Here is a 17,579-nt window from a genome sequence, read left to right on the forward strand (position 1 = left end):
GCATGATCTGACAGACTACCTTATTCTCAAAGCACCACACGCTGCAGAGTAAGACCAAAACCTCCAATTCTGCAAGCATTTAGCACCCATTTTAAACACAAGCTTCCTCCCTGATTAATTTTTTCATGGGTTTATTTCTGGTCTGATAATTTTTATCAAAACCTTACTTTATCTTTCTCTGAAGGCCCTTCATTACCTGTCATCTAAAGTGAAGGCAACAAGCAAAGCCCTGTTGATTTCTGTTAGGCTGAGTGGAGAAAGCATTCAACAATGTTTCTCTTTAGCAAGACAGACAAGATTATCAGCCAATGCTCACTGTAAAATGCTGTATATTATTGCAAAATCTAGATAAACTACAGAAATAATACTTGGGTGGGGTTTTGGTTTTGTTCTGGGGTTTGGTTTTTTCCCCCCATTACTAGTCTTTATTCTCACACGAAGACTGCTAATTACATCTTCCCACTCTCTTCTTGTCACATCAGAACTATGTACCAGCTAAAGATCACTAAAAAACACTTGAAAAGGCAATTAAGTATACAGATTATGCATTCAGAAACACATTCAGCACAGTTCCAGGCCACTACTGGGACACATTAACTTCTAAAAATTACTAGAGCTATGAGTGATGCAGTAGTCAGTGGTCCTATCCACAAGCAATTAAAATAGAGCTCAACATTTACTAGTGGGGAGACTCATTCACAGTCTTTGTATCACAGTAGCTTTATATTTTTATACCATATATCATTATATTGTAATTATAATCATAATAAAGACTTGGGAATATTTATTTTATCATCAAATTTCATACTACCCACTAGTATGCAGTACAATTTGAGCAACTGAAATTCCAGTAATTTAAATAATTTGCATCAGAACTGAAACCATGACTCTTCCAAACAGATAACTCAAAAGGATTCTAGGGAGGGCAGGGGAACAAAAGCCTGCAGGTGAAAAAGCCCATAAGGCTTGCCACCTGTTTAGTGTGGTTAACAGGTGTATCAAACAGCAGGCCTTCCTCTGGGAAAGACGACAAACTAAACACAGCCAAAACACACAAAGAAGCAGCAACAGGGACAGAATGGAACACAGCATCTGCTTACTGGGACTTATGCAGCAGCCAGAAACAAGAAATGACAGAAAGGAAACACTTTCATGAAGAAAATGAGTGTTTTACTTCACAAACCTCTGCAAACTTCATTTACATGTCATTGTTTTCTTTCATTCTCAAATGCATGCACATACAAATGCACAAAACCAGACAGGCCACCACAGGTCACTGGGGGTTTTATTTATTTTAAATCAGCATTTTCAGGGGCTTTTTTTTGTTACATGTTCCCCAGTGTTCAGTTATACTTTCTATCTTGCATCTCTCAACAACATTTTTACCCAATGTGAAACCAGTTTTACGGTTAAGCAGTAGATCAGAGTTGTTTGTTATTATTGGACTCCTCTGTTGATATAATTATTGCTTGTTTACTGGACATGTAATTGACTTGCATCTCTGAAGGTTCTCAGACTACAATATGCTATTAACTGACAGCATCCACTTACTAAAAAATTATCACTTGCAAAAGATTGATCTAAAAATCTAGCCCAGACAGAATTTCCAGATCCCCGAGTTTCATAACTTGCCCTTTTTTGGGCACTGAACCAAGTCTTACTATTTGTGTTATGACTTGGTTTGTCTCCCCTGTGCTGCCCATACATAATTCCTCTAAACAGTTTTCACATATTTCCTGTTTATTTCCATATTATGGAGGCTCATGTTTTGCTGGAACTATGCCTTGATTTTTGTTGGACTTCAGTGTATACTGATCTATTACTGTATCTGCCAGGAATGTACTGGTATAAACTTAATAAATACTGCACTCACAAACCCAATGGTTAACCAATCACATAGTTTTTGTCAATTTTTCATTGACAACAACACATCATTAAAGTAGGTGGTAGATTCTGCCAGTTCCTAGTACTGTGTCAAAACCGGCTGCTGACAAAACAAGCACCATTGAGAATAATAATAATAATGATGACCTTAATGGATATAAAATTTTCAAAGTATGTTATTGTCAGCTTTCTAATCTGAAATAAGTGACCAGGCATACTATAAATTTTGTCAAAGAATGGTAGAGCCATAGAAGACTTAAGATCTGAGAGAGTTTGGGACAGAAAGGAGAATAATACTTATACTGCCACCACTCAGGGGAATGGCTCACTGCCATTTCAGCAGCACACTGAGAGAGACTAAAATTGCAGAAACACATGGTTAAATCACTCACCTGTAAGATGTAGGTCACAGGTATGTCTTAGACCATTTCCAGAAGGCTGCTTAGCTCTTTCATAATTCTATGGTAACAGGTTAAAAAAAATAAATTTGCCTGAAAAAAGGTATTTATATGCTTTTATTGTTTTATGTTAAGTTATACAATTTGAAAGCAGTATATCCTGAGTGAACACTTGCAATAATTGGTTGTCTTTTAACTCTGTTTTCTGCATAATATAAATACTAAATCAATCACCAAGATACTGTTGTCAGTACTGTTAGGATTATTTTTTTGGCCAAAGTATCTTGTCACTGTTGAGCACATATCCAGTGTAAACTTAAATATAGTACTAAATGCTTACAACCCTACAGAGACAGGCCAGTTACCAAACAAGTGTAAGCCCAAAGAATTTACCAATTCAGTCTCAAAACAGATGCTAGAGAGACACCCAGTGGTACAAAACTGTGTGCACACATGCACACACTATATATATAAAAAATATCCTGTCTTCAATGTCTCAAGAAGTGAGAAGCTATTATAACAACACCATTTTTGTTCAAATGTTTAGGTTATAATGAAACAAATGCAAAACAGCACTTGTACACATTCCTATGTCATCTGTTTCTTTATCTAACAAGTATTTATTATCTTGTCCTCCTGATTTTAATTCCCAACTTTCATATGTTCGTGGAATAATACATGAAGATTTTTAAACTGTATTAAGTGTAGATTAACAGACTTAACTACAAACTTTTAATGTATATTTAAAAGAAATCTGAAAGTATTGACATGTGAAAAAGAAGAACTTAACCAAAAAACCAAAGCCTTAACTGAAAAGCCAAGATAACTGCTTATATATATATACACACACACACCCCCCATTAGCAGACTGAGCTGCAAGATATCTAAGCGCTTCATGATCTATTTTAACTACATAAACAGTATTTGGTAGAATTTTGGTTGTGATTTTAGGTCCATAGGAAAAAGTGTCAGTTGGCTAGAGAGTTGTAGTAAAGTTACATTGAGTAGCCTTCCTCGTAATGTTTGGCTTCTCTGAACACATACTCTGAATTTCCACTAAACCAAGGGAGACCCTTTCTTTTCGACAACAAAGAAAACTGAAGAGGAATCAAAGTCAGAAAGAAAGAGACTTAAATGATTAAATCAGTACTGGGTTTCTGAACTTTATTATAACTGGGTAATGAGACAGTTTATGAAGTGCCTGTTCCAAATCTTAATATGCATGCAACAATGAAGAGTTATGTTTTCAAGTTCTAAAGTTACTACCAAAGTATAAAATGCTACTTCTTCAAAGAATAGCTCTCTTCAAACACTTACCAGAGAAATTATTACAAATTAAATAAGAAAAATGTAAAAAAATTCCCAAGACATGCACAGATTTTATCTCATTTAGGTCCTCAAAATGTCAGTAATTAATTTCTGATTTTTTTTTTTAACCCTCAGACACTGATTGCAGTGACAGAATCCTGTTCTTCATTTCTCATGCAGTAATTCCTTTACATGCTACAACCACATTTGGTTCTTATGTCCCAGGCCTCAAGGTCATCTCACTGAATTACTGGAAAATAATCCACATCACATCTTATCCTGTCATTTAGTTCACACTGAAAATATATTCCCTGATTTTTCTATCTTGAAGTAGGTGAGTATGAGTATTCATGTGTGCTTATACATATATACACTATAGTTCCTCCCAATCCCAAATCATTATGTTTACTTCTGTTTTACAAATAAGGAACACTCCAAATAATAATCACAAGAAAACTCCCAAGTAGACTACATATCCACGAAAAGTCAAACTGAAATTGAATCTGAAGCTCAACTATACAAAATGCTATCAGATTATGCTAAAAAAATATCAAATTTGAAATCTCTTCATGGGTTACTCAATTAAAAATGGGGACTGAATTTATTAAATGAATTAACAGTACTAGTTCTAAACATGGACCTTTTCTGTTTATCTGCCTGAAGCATCCTCTACCATGATCCTTTGAGCTTTTCCAAACAAATCAGTACAGTTTCTCATAAATCTTTATATACCTCATATACTGTTCCAACAGCACAAGGCAATGTTCCATGACCTTGACACTTGTCTAGAATCCAGGCTGCTTCATAATAATCCTCATTCCTAAACCAGTGAAAAACAAATAAGAAATTCTTAAAGGAAAACAGATTTGGTGACCTGATACGCCAGACTATCAGAGAAAGCAAGCCAATATCAATAAGCAGTGGCAGTCAAATCTAGTCCACACTCTTATGGGCCTTTCCTTGAACTTCAAGCAACCAGTGAAATGGCACAGTTCAGCTCTCTAAACACAGCATTCCAACCTTCCATCTGGGAGAAAGAGAATGATATGCCCCTCAACAAGGTGGAAATTAAAATCCTGTTTGTTCATTCATTTTGAGCCTCAGCATTTCTGGTAATTACTCAGCAACTTTTCAGTGAGAGCCTTCTAATTTTTTTCCAAATTATAGTCGGCTTTAATTAGCAGAATGTTATCCACCTTCAATAAAATCACAGTGATTAGTACTATGCACTCCACACATGAGGAAAAAACCCCACACATATAGTTTTTATAAAGGATGAATGTCTATAGTAAAATTACAGCAGGCAACTGACTGCATACACAATGAAACTGCTGCTCCAGAGATCTTACTACTCAGTGGTACTGCAAGCACCAGCACCACTGAGTAACTTCAGTATAAATACCTTAACATAGAGCTTGACAGGGATACTAAATTGGTCACATTTGAGTCAATTAAGAAATTATTTACAAACCTGAGTAACTGTGCCTAAAGTGTCTTAAATAGAAGACATTCTAGAAGCCTAGAAGTTTATAATTTGCAACTACTTTTATTATTAATGCTGTCTAATGAAGCTGATAAACGTGCTCATTCAGTCTTTATTTTAAAACTAATGAATCATAATCCTTCTGGTCTTTAAAATTGACAGTGATGTGTTAAAAAGAAAAGATTCATAGTATGTTCTTTTATGGTTAAGGAACATATAAAAGTAGTACTTGAATTTCATAGTCACTTTAACAGTTTTTTGATGGCATGCTCTGTGTCAAAGCCTGAAAAGTCAGCTGCTTAGCACTAGAAGTATTGTACAGTGAATTTCCTGATGTACATGTGATCTTAGAATGACACATAACTATTTTTCTGTCAAGTATTTACCTGGTTTATTTATATAATACACTGTATTCCATGTGGTCACCCTTTATTCTCTGTCACCCTTACAGACTGTTGACTAAAGGGGTTAGGCAGGTGGAGAAGTCACTGACTTACCTGCACAGGAACAAACAGAAACAGCAGAAATTCTTTTCTGGAGCAGCTTACTGGGACAGATCTTGACTCAAAGAACTTCTTTCTGCTCAGGACACTAGGAGAGAGTGAATTCATTGAAATGTTCCCTTAGTAAATTATGCATGAGATATCCCTCCATAACAGATAATTTATTCAAATTCTTTAAATCCTTTAACATCTTTCAACTGATCCTGTGGAGCACATTGTACAAGCACAAGCCTGCACACACGTGCATCTTTGAAGGGCTGAGACTGTTATCAAAAATCGATGATACACGTTTCTGGTTTCTACTATTAACACATTTGATTAACTAACTTTCTGAGGTGACTGAAAGTTAGCCCAGCCTAAATTGAGAGGCCACCAAGAAAATATGAAAAGTACAACTCTTCAGTAAACATCTTAAAAGTCTGACAACTTGGACTAACCCAGTTTGGCTGCTTTTGATGTGTATTTATATAGCAGAATTTAAGGGGAGGGGTTTTTTTTCTTTTTTTACAAAGGTGTGTAATAGTAACAGGCTCACCTGTTGATGCCCAGCATTGAAATCCGTTCCCCATAACTCCTCCATTGACAAACTTGCCCTCATAGTAACTTCCATCTTTAAAAAACAGCTTGTCATGACCTAGAAAATAAAACAGTACTTGTAACCCCTTTTAACAGACAAATGTCCACCTGTTTTCAACTCAAAAGCTGAAACTGTCTCATATTTTTCTCTTTTACATTATTAAATTTGTATGTATGTATTGTTAGCACCTTCACATGCTTTAGACTTTTCTTAAGACTTACTATCTTAGCACCTAAACATTGACCCCAGCTGAAGGGATTTACAAAGTACATACAAGGCAGAAATCCTAAATCCATTAAATCAAATTTTTCCCTATGGGCTCTAATGGGACAGAATGGAATCAGTTATTTAAACTCTTGAAGTCAAGAACCTGACTTTCCCAGCAGGCTGTAAGCTCTACAGCTATGCTAGTTTTACAGGTAATGATCATTTACTGTATTGTGTAAAAAGAGGGATCTGTCTGCCTTCTTGTTCTGTCTTATAGCATGCAAAAGGTTTAAAGACTACAAACTACTCTATTTAAAAAAAAAAAATAAAGGAAACTAAAAGGACTGTGGAAACTGAAAGGATTGTTGCAAGCTCAATTCCCTTATGCTCCTCAGGTGAGGACCCTGAGTACACCCGAGGTGCCCCAATTCCTCTGACAAGACCCACCTGAGGCCTCTACACACACCCTGCCCATCACATTAAAAGAGAAGTGACATTATTTAAACAATTAAAGTCTAAATTGAATACTTAATAACTAGTAATGCAAAAGCACTAATTTTACTCAGCTATACCTATTTTAAAATTTCAGTATAAACAACATTTATGTGAAGATAAATATATTATTTTGCTTTTTATATTAACTTTACATTGTAATGGGCAGCCAGGTTCTTAAACATCTAGAGGTTACAAGTGTTAGACTACACAGACAGCCAGAAGCTAAAGCACCAGCGACTACGCTACTTTTGCGTAAAACAAGAACGCTAGCACAGAAAATAAAGCAAACCCATAAGACGAGACGCGCTTGTATTTACATTAGCCTAAACACAGGAGCGCGGGCTTAGCGTCTCTTCGTCTTAACGAGAGACCGGACTTCGCGGTCGCAGGAGACTCGTCCTCGGCTCCTCCAGGCGAGGGGCCAGGCTGAGGCGGCGCAGCGGGACCTGCCCCGGAGGAGGCTGGCTACCACACACCCCGAGGCGGGAAGGCGACGGGGAGCGACAGGAGACTGCGCTCGCGCCACCTCACACCCGGCGCCATCTGCCCCGCGCAGGCCCCGGGCACCGCCCACGGCTACGGCCTCCTCGCGCTCATTGGCTGCGCGGGAGCGCGGGGCGGAGTGCCCCGGGGCAGCAGGGCGGGCTCGCGCCTGCGCAGCCGCTAAAGGGCACACAACCCGCACCAGCTCGGTTCCTGCTGGCTGCGTCCCGCCCGCAGCGCGGCCTTCAGGCACGCTTCCCTCTGCCGGTAGCGTCAGCAGCTGCCTGTAGCCGGGACCGCGACCGCCTGCCTTTCTCTCTCTCCCGGCTGCCCTCGCGTACCGCCACCTATCTCCCGCCTCACTGCTCAGCGCCGCGGCAACGCCCACTTCCCCCCACGGGGCCAGTGGCGGGGCAGTACTGAGTCTTTATCCCGTCCCTCTCGCCCCGGAAGCGGAAGTGAATTTCTCCCCGCTAGTGACGCTATATTGGGTGTTGTGGAAGTGGGGGGAGGGGGAACGGAAGGAAGAACCCGGCTCGGGCGCCTGTGAGTAGCCGGTGCCCCGCGTCGGCGTCTGGGGGCCCGGGAGGGGCGGGAGCTTGCGCCTCCGAGCCGGGCGGCGTGCGGGCAGCTCGGCGGGCGGAGGCCGCGATAGGCCCCGGCGGGACGGCGCCTTGAGCGAGGGGCCCCTCCGGGAGCGCGGGGGCTTCTTCGGGCTCGACGACCACTGCCGTCATCCGCGGCCTAGGCGGTCTTTGGGCCGCGCTGCCGGTCGCCGCCTTCCGGCTGCGGAGACCGCGGGGCTGCTGCTGGGCGCGCAGGGCCGGCCGGAGGGCTCCCGGGGCCTGCCGGAGGGCTCGTTTTTCCCTCTCGCCGAGCCGCTCCCTGTCCCGGGGCCGTGCCCGGGCCCTCCTCACCTCAGCGGGCCCTCGCTGCCTCGAGCGCCTCTCGTTCTGGTCTCTGTGCCAAAACTGTGCCAACCTTCGCGCGCTTTGATTTTTTTTTTTTCCCCAAAGCGTCCAGTATCGCTTTTGTCCAACAGCGTTTGGCCTTAGCTAGTGCTCAGGGTGCGTGACGTCCACGTTTCCAGGTAAATGCGAGGAGCGCAGGTGCCATGCAGCTCCTGCTGTTTAGGCAGTAGTGACTTTCTGACAGACAAGGCTGCTGTTGTAACGGATAAAACTAAACAGTGCCTTTTTTAGGATAAAAAAACCAGTGTGCACAACCGATGGGTTATTTTCCAGGGGTTGTCCATTCACCTTGTTATTAATAAATTACTTCAGTGTGTTACTCTTCAAAGACCTTTCCCCTGTGTGATAAAGAAACTTGTATGAGCGGTGATGTGATTTTGCTAGTGATGTGCTTCATTTGTATTTTAAATCTAAGAAAAAAATCTGTATTACGATCAGAGAGTTGTCTGAAAATTCTGTGCCTCTCTGTATGTGATGATGTGAAGCATAAGTTAAATGTCTTTACTGCCCCAGGTCCTGCCATTTTTAAAAACTCGGCAATACAGTGGTATTTGTGATGATATTACCATAACAATTGTGGTAAAAAGCATAATTGTTGAAGGTCATGCATTCGCCCACTTGGTATTTTTCAGCGTTCAGAAAAACGTTTTAATGTGGTTTACTTTTAGCAGCAGTCTGTGTTCTCCTAGTAGCAAGCTATTCAATTGTTTGTTATATTAATCTTCGTATATCTTTCTGATTATTGGCTTTGCTGAAATGGCAGAAGCCATTTAAGTTATCATAACTTATGCTGAACAGTAAAGTCTGATGTTACATGATGAAAGAGGGATTGCTACTGTTTAGATGTAGTTACTCCCTTAAACCGATGAGATCTGACTCGTGTTCTTAACTGTAAACTACCTTCCAAGCAATGCCAAAGACTGCTTTTCTTGATAATTGTCACAGATGTTCTTTTAAGTGAAGCTTTAAAGTGATAAGAAATATTAACCTAAATTATGTCATGTGATAAACTTCAGTCTATGCTACTTAAACTGAGCCAGTGAGAGGTTTCTTTTCAGTAAAACAGGCAGTGGTAGCTGGTTGTATTTCCCGGTCTGCTATGGAAGAACTGTATGTATGATAAACAGTCATACATAACCACATAGAATGTAATTTAGGCAAAGGGCCTACTTCGTCATAAAGCCATCAGTGGCGTTACCTACACATGATTTGTTGCTTGATCTGCATAGGTTACCGTTTAGGTAATGGTATGTCTATCTATAGCCCGTATTTGCTGTGGAGGTATCTGTAAATTTAAGAATATGAGAGGTTTGATATTAGTGATTTTTAGAGAATTGCTATCTGATCAATAGATTGAATATATTTTTGTTATGGCTTTATGCGTCAGGACATTTAAAAAACCCCCAAAATAAAGCACAAAATTATGCTCAGGAAATAATGCTGAGTAACTTCTTGCTTCTGCAGTGCAGTGAATGGAGAGAATAATAATTACTTCCTTTTCCCTGTAATGAAGAAGTCTCTATCTATATTGTATGGGTTTCTATTTGATTTTTTTTTTTAACTATAGCTTGAATTAAAGTGGACTGCAGCTCCTGAAGCCTCATAACAAATCCCCTTATCTTTTGAAGTGTAACAGGACTCCTTTTTTCTACTTACTAATGATTCCACAGGATGTAGTCTGTATATTTTTTTTCTGTAAGCATCTGAAAATTTAAGGCTCTGTGCCTCTCCAGACTGTACTTGGTCTCAAATTATTTTTTGTGGCAGTCACTGTATTGCAGCATCTAAGATAATTTAAATTTTTCTGATTTAGTAATGTTTCATATATGTTTATTATCATCTCAGGCTCTTGAGGTATTAATATAGGGCTGAAAGTACGCCCACTGTCCCTGGGTTGTGTAGTCCCACCCACAGATGAGCACTCCAGGAAGTAATGTCAGGGATTGCTTTTGGTGATGTGGCAAAAATGTTTCTTTTTAGAATCCATTTTATTTTGGTTGTTTTATGTCTTGAAGTGAACTGTAAGACTTTGTTGAGCTTAACTGAAAATATAAAGATTTTTAAATCGGTAACAGAAGCATGTACTAAAAAATAATTCCCTTGGTTAATTTTTTTTACCTGAATTCAGAATCCTGGCCCTTCTACTGTACAGTTTTGCTCATGCATAAAACTTTTCTGTGGCTACTGAGCTCTTCATGTTCAAGAGAGAGATAAACTCATTGAATAATTCTAGCAGTGTGCAGTGTTTTGGTTTAGGTACTTATAGTAGAGGTTTTTTGTCTGTAACCGCTCATGTACAGCATCCTGAACTTAAATGTCACTACCTAGTTACTCAGTACTTAAAAATCCTAAGCAGCTTTTAAAAAAATATTTATTTTGGTTCTGTTCTTTGCCTTTAGAAACTGAGGTGACAGGAGGGTGGTGCTGCAGTTCGTATCTCAAGGCTTAGATGTTATAACTCAGCTCCTGCCTTATCAAGGTGAAGATGTCTAACAAGGCTCATTCCTGCATTTCTGTATGGACTTGTTTTTTCCTTCCCTAAAATGGATTGGATCCTGTCTTGCCTTTGTAAAATACCCTTTTCTTTGCTTTCATAACAATTTCTTCTGGAAATTAACTTCTTTTGGAATAAACATCCTCTCTTTAAGAATACTTCATTAAAAATAATTTGTTTCAAACAGGGCAAGAGTATCATATGTAAATACTGGTTCCAATAATGCACTGTAAAGCTTCCCCGAGCTTAGATTTTTGTTTTAAATGTTACCTACGTATCATGTTTTGTTTCCACAGCAACCATGTCAGAAGGGGACAGTATTGGTGAGTCAGTTCATGGAAAGCCTTCTGTCGTCTATAGATTTTTCTCAAGACTTGGACAGGTTGGTTTTCTATAGGGTTTTTCTGACTCTGTTAGAAGCAGGTCTCAGTGCAGCTTCTTAAACTCATTACTTTTTGGATGAATTGTTGAAACACTAAAACCTGTACAAAAGATTTCTTTTGAAGCCTTTTAAAAATAGATAACATTATAATACATAGCTTAATGAAATATTTAATATGCGTATGTGTGACATTGCAGAGTGAAAATATATGTTGTTATTGTCAAAAATGAGGAGTAACTTCACATTTCATGTTAGATTCATCTTAAGGAAAGTAAACTTGCATAAAATATTGAAAATTTAAATTGCTTTATGATGCCCAAAGCATTAAGAATTTTTTTTTCTTTGTAAAAATATAGAACTTTTCAAATGCTTGTAAGTGTGTGTTTTGTATTCTTTATTATAAATAAACTTAATTAATGTTTCACATTACTCTCCTTCCCAAAATACTTTTCACAAATGCTTACTATTTCTAATGCCACTCTGTAATAAACATAATTCATTGTGCATCATGTATTTTACAGATGTACACTTTATATTTCTTCCTAGATCTACCAATCCTGGCTAGACAAATCTACTCCATATACTGCAGTGCGATGGATTGTAACTTTGGGTCTGAGTTTTATCTACATGATTAGAGTTTATTTACTGCAGGTAAGAAAACTGAATTTACTGCTAAAGTAGTTTTAGATATCATTGCTGTTCTATTTTTTGTGTTAGGAGAGTTTTTGAAATACGGTGTTATTTTGGAGTTACACATGGTATCGTGTAGCATGCAGTAGAAGGTAGATTAGCCTGAAGAAAGAGCACATCTTGTTGGTGTTAACCTTGGTGCTTCAGAGCGGAAAATGTGCAAATGTTTGGGGATATTCTTCTGATGGCAACAGAAAGTGGAACTATTCCATTAATTGTGATGAAATTACATAATAAACCTCTGAAAACTCTGTGGCAATTAAGTTTTTACTTTTTATTTTTAAAGCTATGTAACAATATGTTTGGGAGCCAGTGGTTACCTTCTGTCATGCAAACCATAAAGAATTGCTTTTTCGGCGTTTTTATCACTGCAGGCCAGTGGCAGACCGTATCTCCACTAATCAGATGCCTCTATTTCATGCCAATCTGCAGTTCAGTTAAGAACTTGAGAATTGTTATTCCCAAAAACCTGAAGATTACAGATTGAATGTTAAAGCTATGCAGGTGGTAGTAATAGGAAGATTTAAGAGACTGAAGCCTGCAAAGATGATTAAAACAGTGATGGTTTTATGCTGTTTACTTATTTTATGCTGCTTTTCTGATGACCGAATACCTGACAAAAGCTTTCATATTAAATCCATCAATACATGAGGGATTTCCGCTACTCTCATGTTCTAAAGGCTTGTTTTGATTAATGTATTAGGTTTACAGTAGTAGACCTTAGAAAATGTGTAGCTTAAAAAGGCTCATTTTTTTTGTATTGCAGTAAGTTTAGTCAGTATTTAGGTAGCTTTAAAAGAAAACTGTTGCATATGTTATCTGTCAGTACGCAGATAGAAGAAGTAGATTCATAAAGGTGATTTCATGTTTTTCTAGAGTCAGAATGCTTATTTTATACAGTGAAAATTTTTAATATTTTTATAATGAGTCCAGAAAACCTATTGTGTTAATGTGAGGATGTGGAAAAGCACTTCTCAAGGAAGCAAAAAAAACCAGGTTGTTTGATAAATCAGTATCTGAAAATGGTTTTCAGGAAGACTTTAATCTTAGCTCTTTTTTCCTCCCTGCTTCAGGGTTGGTACATTGTGACATATGCCTTGGGAATCTACCATCTAAATCTCTTCATAGCTTTCTTGTCGCCAAAGGTAGACCCCTCTTTAATGGAAGATTCAGGTATGACGAATAGTTCATTTTGCGATAATTTTGAACTTAGTTAAACTTCCAGCTCTTTTTGTCTGATGCAGTAGTGTACAGATGTGCAACTTTAGTATGATCCAATGGTATTTTTAGACTTGAAAACAATCTATACAACTTGACATCAGGAGTTACTATAAAATTTGTCTTTTTTTCCCCAGGGCTTGAACATATTCCATATTGTATTAGTTTTCTATGTTTTGAAAGAACGTTTATGTGACTTAAGTTCTCCCCATAGTAACTCAAGCGACCTGGCAGTCATTTGTTACCTATTTTCTTTTGGGAAATCAGGGTTAAGTTACATTAGAACAGCCACTGGAATCTGTGTGTAACAGTGAAAATTCTTTTCTTTTTTTTTTTTTAAAGACAAAAAAAATCTGCAGTCCGAACAGTGTGGAAAATTAGTGTAAGGGGGTTTGTGGTTTGTTTTTTTTTTTCTGTTTTTTTCAGATGATGGTCCTTCCTTACCTACAAGGCAAAATGAAGAATTTCGGCCTTTCATTAGAAGGCTCCCAGAGTTTAAATTCTGGTGAGTGGATCCATCTGCTTATGCTCTGTTTTTGGAAAAAATAAATATCTGCATCAAATTAGTGGTAGCTGAGGTTGAAGGATTAATTGTTAATATTATTTTTAAGGCACTCTGCCACTAAAGGAATCCTGGTTGCTATGGCATGTACGTTCTTCGAGGCTTTCAACGTTCCTGTTTTTTGGCCAATCCTTGTGATGTACTTCATTATGCTATTTTGTATCACTATGAAGAGGCAAATCAAGGTAACTTGCCAAGTAATAGACAGTAGCATTTCTGATGTAAGAATTTACAGTATTGTTCCACTTGAGCACTTCAGAGGTATTAAATGTATTGCACGCACCTCTTTTGCTAGAGAGACTTGAACAACTAACTCTTGAACTAACATTCAAGTGTTCATTGAACACGTTAGTTCATGTTGCATATTTGCAACTCTGACAAATATTGACAATGGGGAACAAAAGTACTTGGTAAAAGAAGTCTTCATGTGCTACATTACAAAAATGTTACGCTTGCTTTCAAAAGGTTTTGATCTCAGAATTCAATATCTTTTTTTATACAGGATGAGTCTTATAATTTCTCATCCACTTTCTTCAGTGAACTAAGGCTATTTTTAATGAAGAGATCTTGTAGCATCTCTGATGGGTGAAAAGGGAAGTTCTGACAAGTTGGTACAAGAAAGTAGAAGGAGAGAAGGGGAAGAAGAACATAGGGAAGTAATTAAGAACGTTTTTGACAAATTACTTATGGTTTGTTGGCATTTTAAGAGGAGAACCAATTTTTTTCCCAGACATTCAGAATTTTGCATAGGTACTGTTTGAATTTCAAAGTTGTAAATTAAATATTAAGCGGTAGTAAAGAATTAATACCTCTATGCTCTCTCCAGTTTCCTGTGATTCCCCCAATCAGTAATTTTCACTGTACTGTATAAGTTGTTGGGTATACCCAAATTTGATATTTATAAGATTGGGCTCATACCCCTGTTTAGAAGTAAACTGGGGTATGATAAGCTATTTCATTACCTTTACAAAACTGAAGAACTATCTTTCTAGAGGACTTTGTAGTTTACAGTGTGTATTGTAAAACAATTTTGTAAACATTATGTAAGTTTCTTGCCTCAAAGATTGATCTTTTTTCTTTACAGCACATGATAAAGTACAGATATATACCCTTCACACATGGCAAGAGGAAATACAAAGGGAAAGAAGATGTGGGAAAGACCTTTGCTAGCTAGAAGATGCAATCAACCTGTTGACCAATTCTACTTCTAACTAAAGGAACGATTTTGAGCCATTGTAACAATGCCTTTTTTCTTCATAAAAAATTATTAACAGAGTGGTGACAAAGCAGTTGAATTTTCATTTTAAGAGGATCTTGCTATTTTTATCTGAAATATCAGTTTCTTGAAGAAACTGGCATTCTAACCAAATTGCATTGAGTTTATTATCTTTTGTAAGAAGTTGGAGAAACTTTGATTAATCCCGTGGATTTGGGATAACGTATTTCTTTCAAGATCCATTGCACTGGAGAGATTAACGGCTTAAGAGCTGGATATTTTTACGTAGTTCTCCTGTTCACTATCACCCTGAAGTGCTGTGCACATATGCGGAGGAAAAATGTAAGATGGCACACGTGATGCTGTTTTCTGCTTCATGGGTGTGTGCTGTTTTCATAGAAAAATTCAGTAGACCTAAAAAATGCAGAACTTCAGTTTCCTAAATGCATTTCCTAAATGCATGGTATTACCGACTTATAACCAAACAAATATATATGGGAATAAGAAATTTACTAAATTATGGGGTTTGCAGTAGGGAAAAAATACTCACATAGCTTCTAAAGTAACTCATTTGTGTTGGGTTTTAATGCCAGTTTCACCTTACATCTCCTAGCAGATGCTAAAATTGGGCTTTTTCATGATGACTCAAAACTTTGTTCAACCTCTATCACAATTTCCTTTGAGGACCTGGAATTATAAATATATATATTTTAATTGTTATTAGTTGGAGTTTCTTTCATACTTAAGGGTTTCTTGATTAATTTAAGCTGACTTCATGCAGCCCCTTCAGAATATACCCAAACTGGCCAGAGCAGAAAAACGGTGTGGGTTTTAACACAGATTTTCATTTTCTATGGGAAAAATAAAGCAGAGATAAATGACCTGCATGTAAACTTTTTCATGTGATACAACTGCAGTTTTATTAAGTGACTTTTTAATTCCAAAATTTATTAAAAGACAGTGTCCCCCTTTACTTGTTCTCTATCTTTATATACATATATTGATCTAACAGTATTTATGACTCCTTTTCAATAACGGTTACCCTCATTTTATCTTCATGCAATGCCTTTTTCAACTCTTCAGGGAGCATTCACTTGCAGAAAGTAGGAAAAGATTAGCTCTTTGAAGATTCTGAATGGAGAATAGTGACAACTTCAACAGACAGCTAACCGGAAAAAATGTATGTAGGAACCCTTTCATCTGATTTTGTCAAATGAAGTCATTATGGAGCTCTGGAATCAGTCTTCAGTCATCCTGGGGAAATGACAGGTAGTTTTAGTTTGCATTGACCTATTGTTTTTTGTTTGTTTGTGTGTGTTTTATTAGCAGTGTGGAAACCAATAATGTCAAAATTTAAAATTATGGGAACACAGTATCCAGAAAGGGCCTTATAAAAGTACCAGTCATGGATGCTTGCAGTTCGTTGCATAAAAATCTGAAAGCCCTGACTTGGAGAAGCTGCCTTCAACTTTGCTGGAGTTTCTGAATAATATGGGCAAATCAGGGAGAGAATATGATGTTTATTAATGTTAAAATTAGCAACTAGGATGACTCCTACTAAACAACAGAGTGTTAATGACATGCATTGCAAATTAGACATTTTTACCTCCACTTAATTTTGAACTTAGTGGCAGCTTGAGGTTAATGCCTTCTCATTCTTAGGTGGGCATAGATGCTCTGCATTCAGTGGGATTAACAGGTTTGAAATATGGATTGTAGATGATGTTGGGACAATGGTGTAGTTCCCTAGCTGACTCTTGGCATGCAACGGCCAGCCAAGTTTGATGGCATTTTGTGAAACTTTTGCTCTATTTTTATCACTTAAAAGTGCTAAAAATTAATGTGTGAAAAACTTGGCTTGACAACTTCACAGATACTTTGCAGTCATCAATTGCTTCTTATTTGTTTCTATGTGCACCTAAATGTTTTTCCTTAGTAAGGAGATCAGGCAGTGATTTTCTTAGGTAGTCATGTTTTGATTCATGATATGGACCTTTTTTCTTTCACTGTTGCCTTGACAGTTTTAAATAGGTGAGGGATGCCTGAAAGGTTTCTGGTGTAAGAAAGGGATGGTATTACAGCTCTGGAAATCGCTTTTGTTACAGTAATGATGATGTGTTACCAGCAACTATTTTTTCTGGCATTTGTAGATATGATGAAAAGTTAAACTATTAGAGTTTTTGTGACAACACTCGGAGATTTAATTGTTAACTAGCTAACCAGGATCTCTGCAGTACAAATAACCATCTTAAACAAAGTGCTCTTACTGTAGCACGCTTCCCACTGCCACCCCAAGTCCATATTCAGTGCCATTTGTGAAAGATTTATTGAAACTGTAACTCACGATCCACAGAGTGGATCATCTGGCTTTTGCTTCCCATCTGTATTTAAAGAATACAAATAAATTCATCTTGTACACTTTCTACCCTGCAAGAATGACAAGATATGTTAACAACTAACAGTTGTCTTTTTCCCTGCTGCTCCAAATATTTGTATAACTGAACTAATAATAACTTACGGGAATAAACCCTGACGAGGTGATGTTGCTGAATCCCTCCTCCTTTATACTCTAAAATACTGGCTTAGCTGAAATAGCCCTATTGCCATAAAGAGGGGAGAGGCTCTTGTGGCTGAAGTCAGCTTCTTCCCTATCTGTGTTAGACTGCAGAAAACACCACACAGACAAAACTTAAGCTGTGTTACAAAAC

The 17,579-nt window shown here is 37.9% G+C and overlaps 2 protein-coding genes across 22 annotated transcripts in view; one reads left to right on the plus strand and one right to left on the minus strand.

The window, feature by feature from the left end:
* Window positions 1-7,638, minus strand: part of MORN1 (MORN repeat containing 1) — a 97,028-nt gene extending 89,390 nt beyond the window's left edge. For 12 of the 16 annotated variants that reach the window (XR_008580133.1, XR_008580140.1, XR_008580139.1 and 9 more), the window contains exons 1-5: window positions 7,173-7,638; window positions 6,112-6,210; window positions 5,571-5,664; window positions 4,323-4,410; window positions 2,277-2,343 (exon numbers count right to left, since the gene is read on the minus strand). Coding sequence is in view for 2 of the 16 variants with exons in the window: in XM_054849996.1 (XP_054705971.1) it covers window positions 2,277-2,343; window positions 5,571-5,664; window positions 6,112-6,128 (178 nt within the window). In the remaining 14 variants the exon portion in view is untranslated. Of the gene's footprint in view, window positions 1-2,276; window positions 2,376-4,322; window positions 4,411-4,624; window positions 4,787-5,570; window positions 5,665-6,111; window positions 6,211-7,172 lie in introns of those variants that run through there. The other 4 variants (XR_008580143.1, XM_054849996.1, XR_008580144.1 and 1 more) reach the window with 4 other exon arrangements.
* A 135-nt stretch (window positions 7,639-7,773) lies between these two features.
* Window positions 7,774-17,294, plus strand: RER1 (retention in endoplasmic reticulum sorting receptor 1). Of its 6 annotated transcripts, none has more exons than XM_054849993.1 (8): window positions 7,802-7,884; window positions 10,709-10,824; window positions 11,100-11,185; window positions 11,732-11,836; window positions 12,949-13,048; window positions 13,520-13,598; window positions 13,705-13,840; window positions 14,740-17,294. In XM_054849993.1, the coding sequence occupies exons 3-8, from the start codon at window positions 11,105-11,107 to the stop codon at window positions 14,827-14,829; spliced, it is 591 nt and encodes a 196-aa protein (XP_054705968.1). In that variant the 5' UTR covers window positions 7,802-7,884; window positions 10,709-10,824; window positions 11,100-11,104; the 3' UTR covers window positions 14,830-17,294. The 6 variants fall into 6 exon arrangements, with proteins under 6 accessions (XP_054705969.1, XP_054705968.1, XP_054705964.1 ...); XM_054849989.1 differs by having other exon boundaries at window positions 7,803-7,884; window positions 10,709-10,788; XM_054849988.1 differs by having other exon boundaries at window positions 7,830-8,428; window positions 10,709-10,788.
* Window positions 17,295-17,579: the final 285 nt, after the last annotated feature.

Source organism: Grus americana, chromosome 21 (assembly GCF_028858705.1).
Source record: "Grus americana isolate bGruAme1 chromosome 21, bGruAme1.mat, whole genome shotgun sequence".
Lineage (NCBI taxonomy): Eukaryota > Metazoa > Chordata > Aves > Gruiformes > Gruidae > Grus > Grus americana.

What these genes read in the sequence shown, in the direction of transcription:
- RER1 (XM_054849994.1), top strand. Translation starts at nt 11,105, where the DNA reads ATGTCAGAAGGGGACAGTATTGGTGAGTCAGTTCATGGAAAGCCTTCT. An exon ending in TTTTCTCAAGACTTGGACAG is followed by an intron (nt 11,186 to 11,731) that starts GTTGGTTTTCTA and finishes ATTTCTTCCTAG; the next exon opens with ATCTACCAATCCTGGCTAGA. An exon ending in CTATGAAGAGGCAAATCAAG is followed by an intron (nt 13,841 to 14,739) that starts GTAACTTGCCAA and finishes TTTTCTTTACAG; the next exon opens with CACATGATAAAGTACAGATA.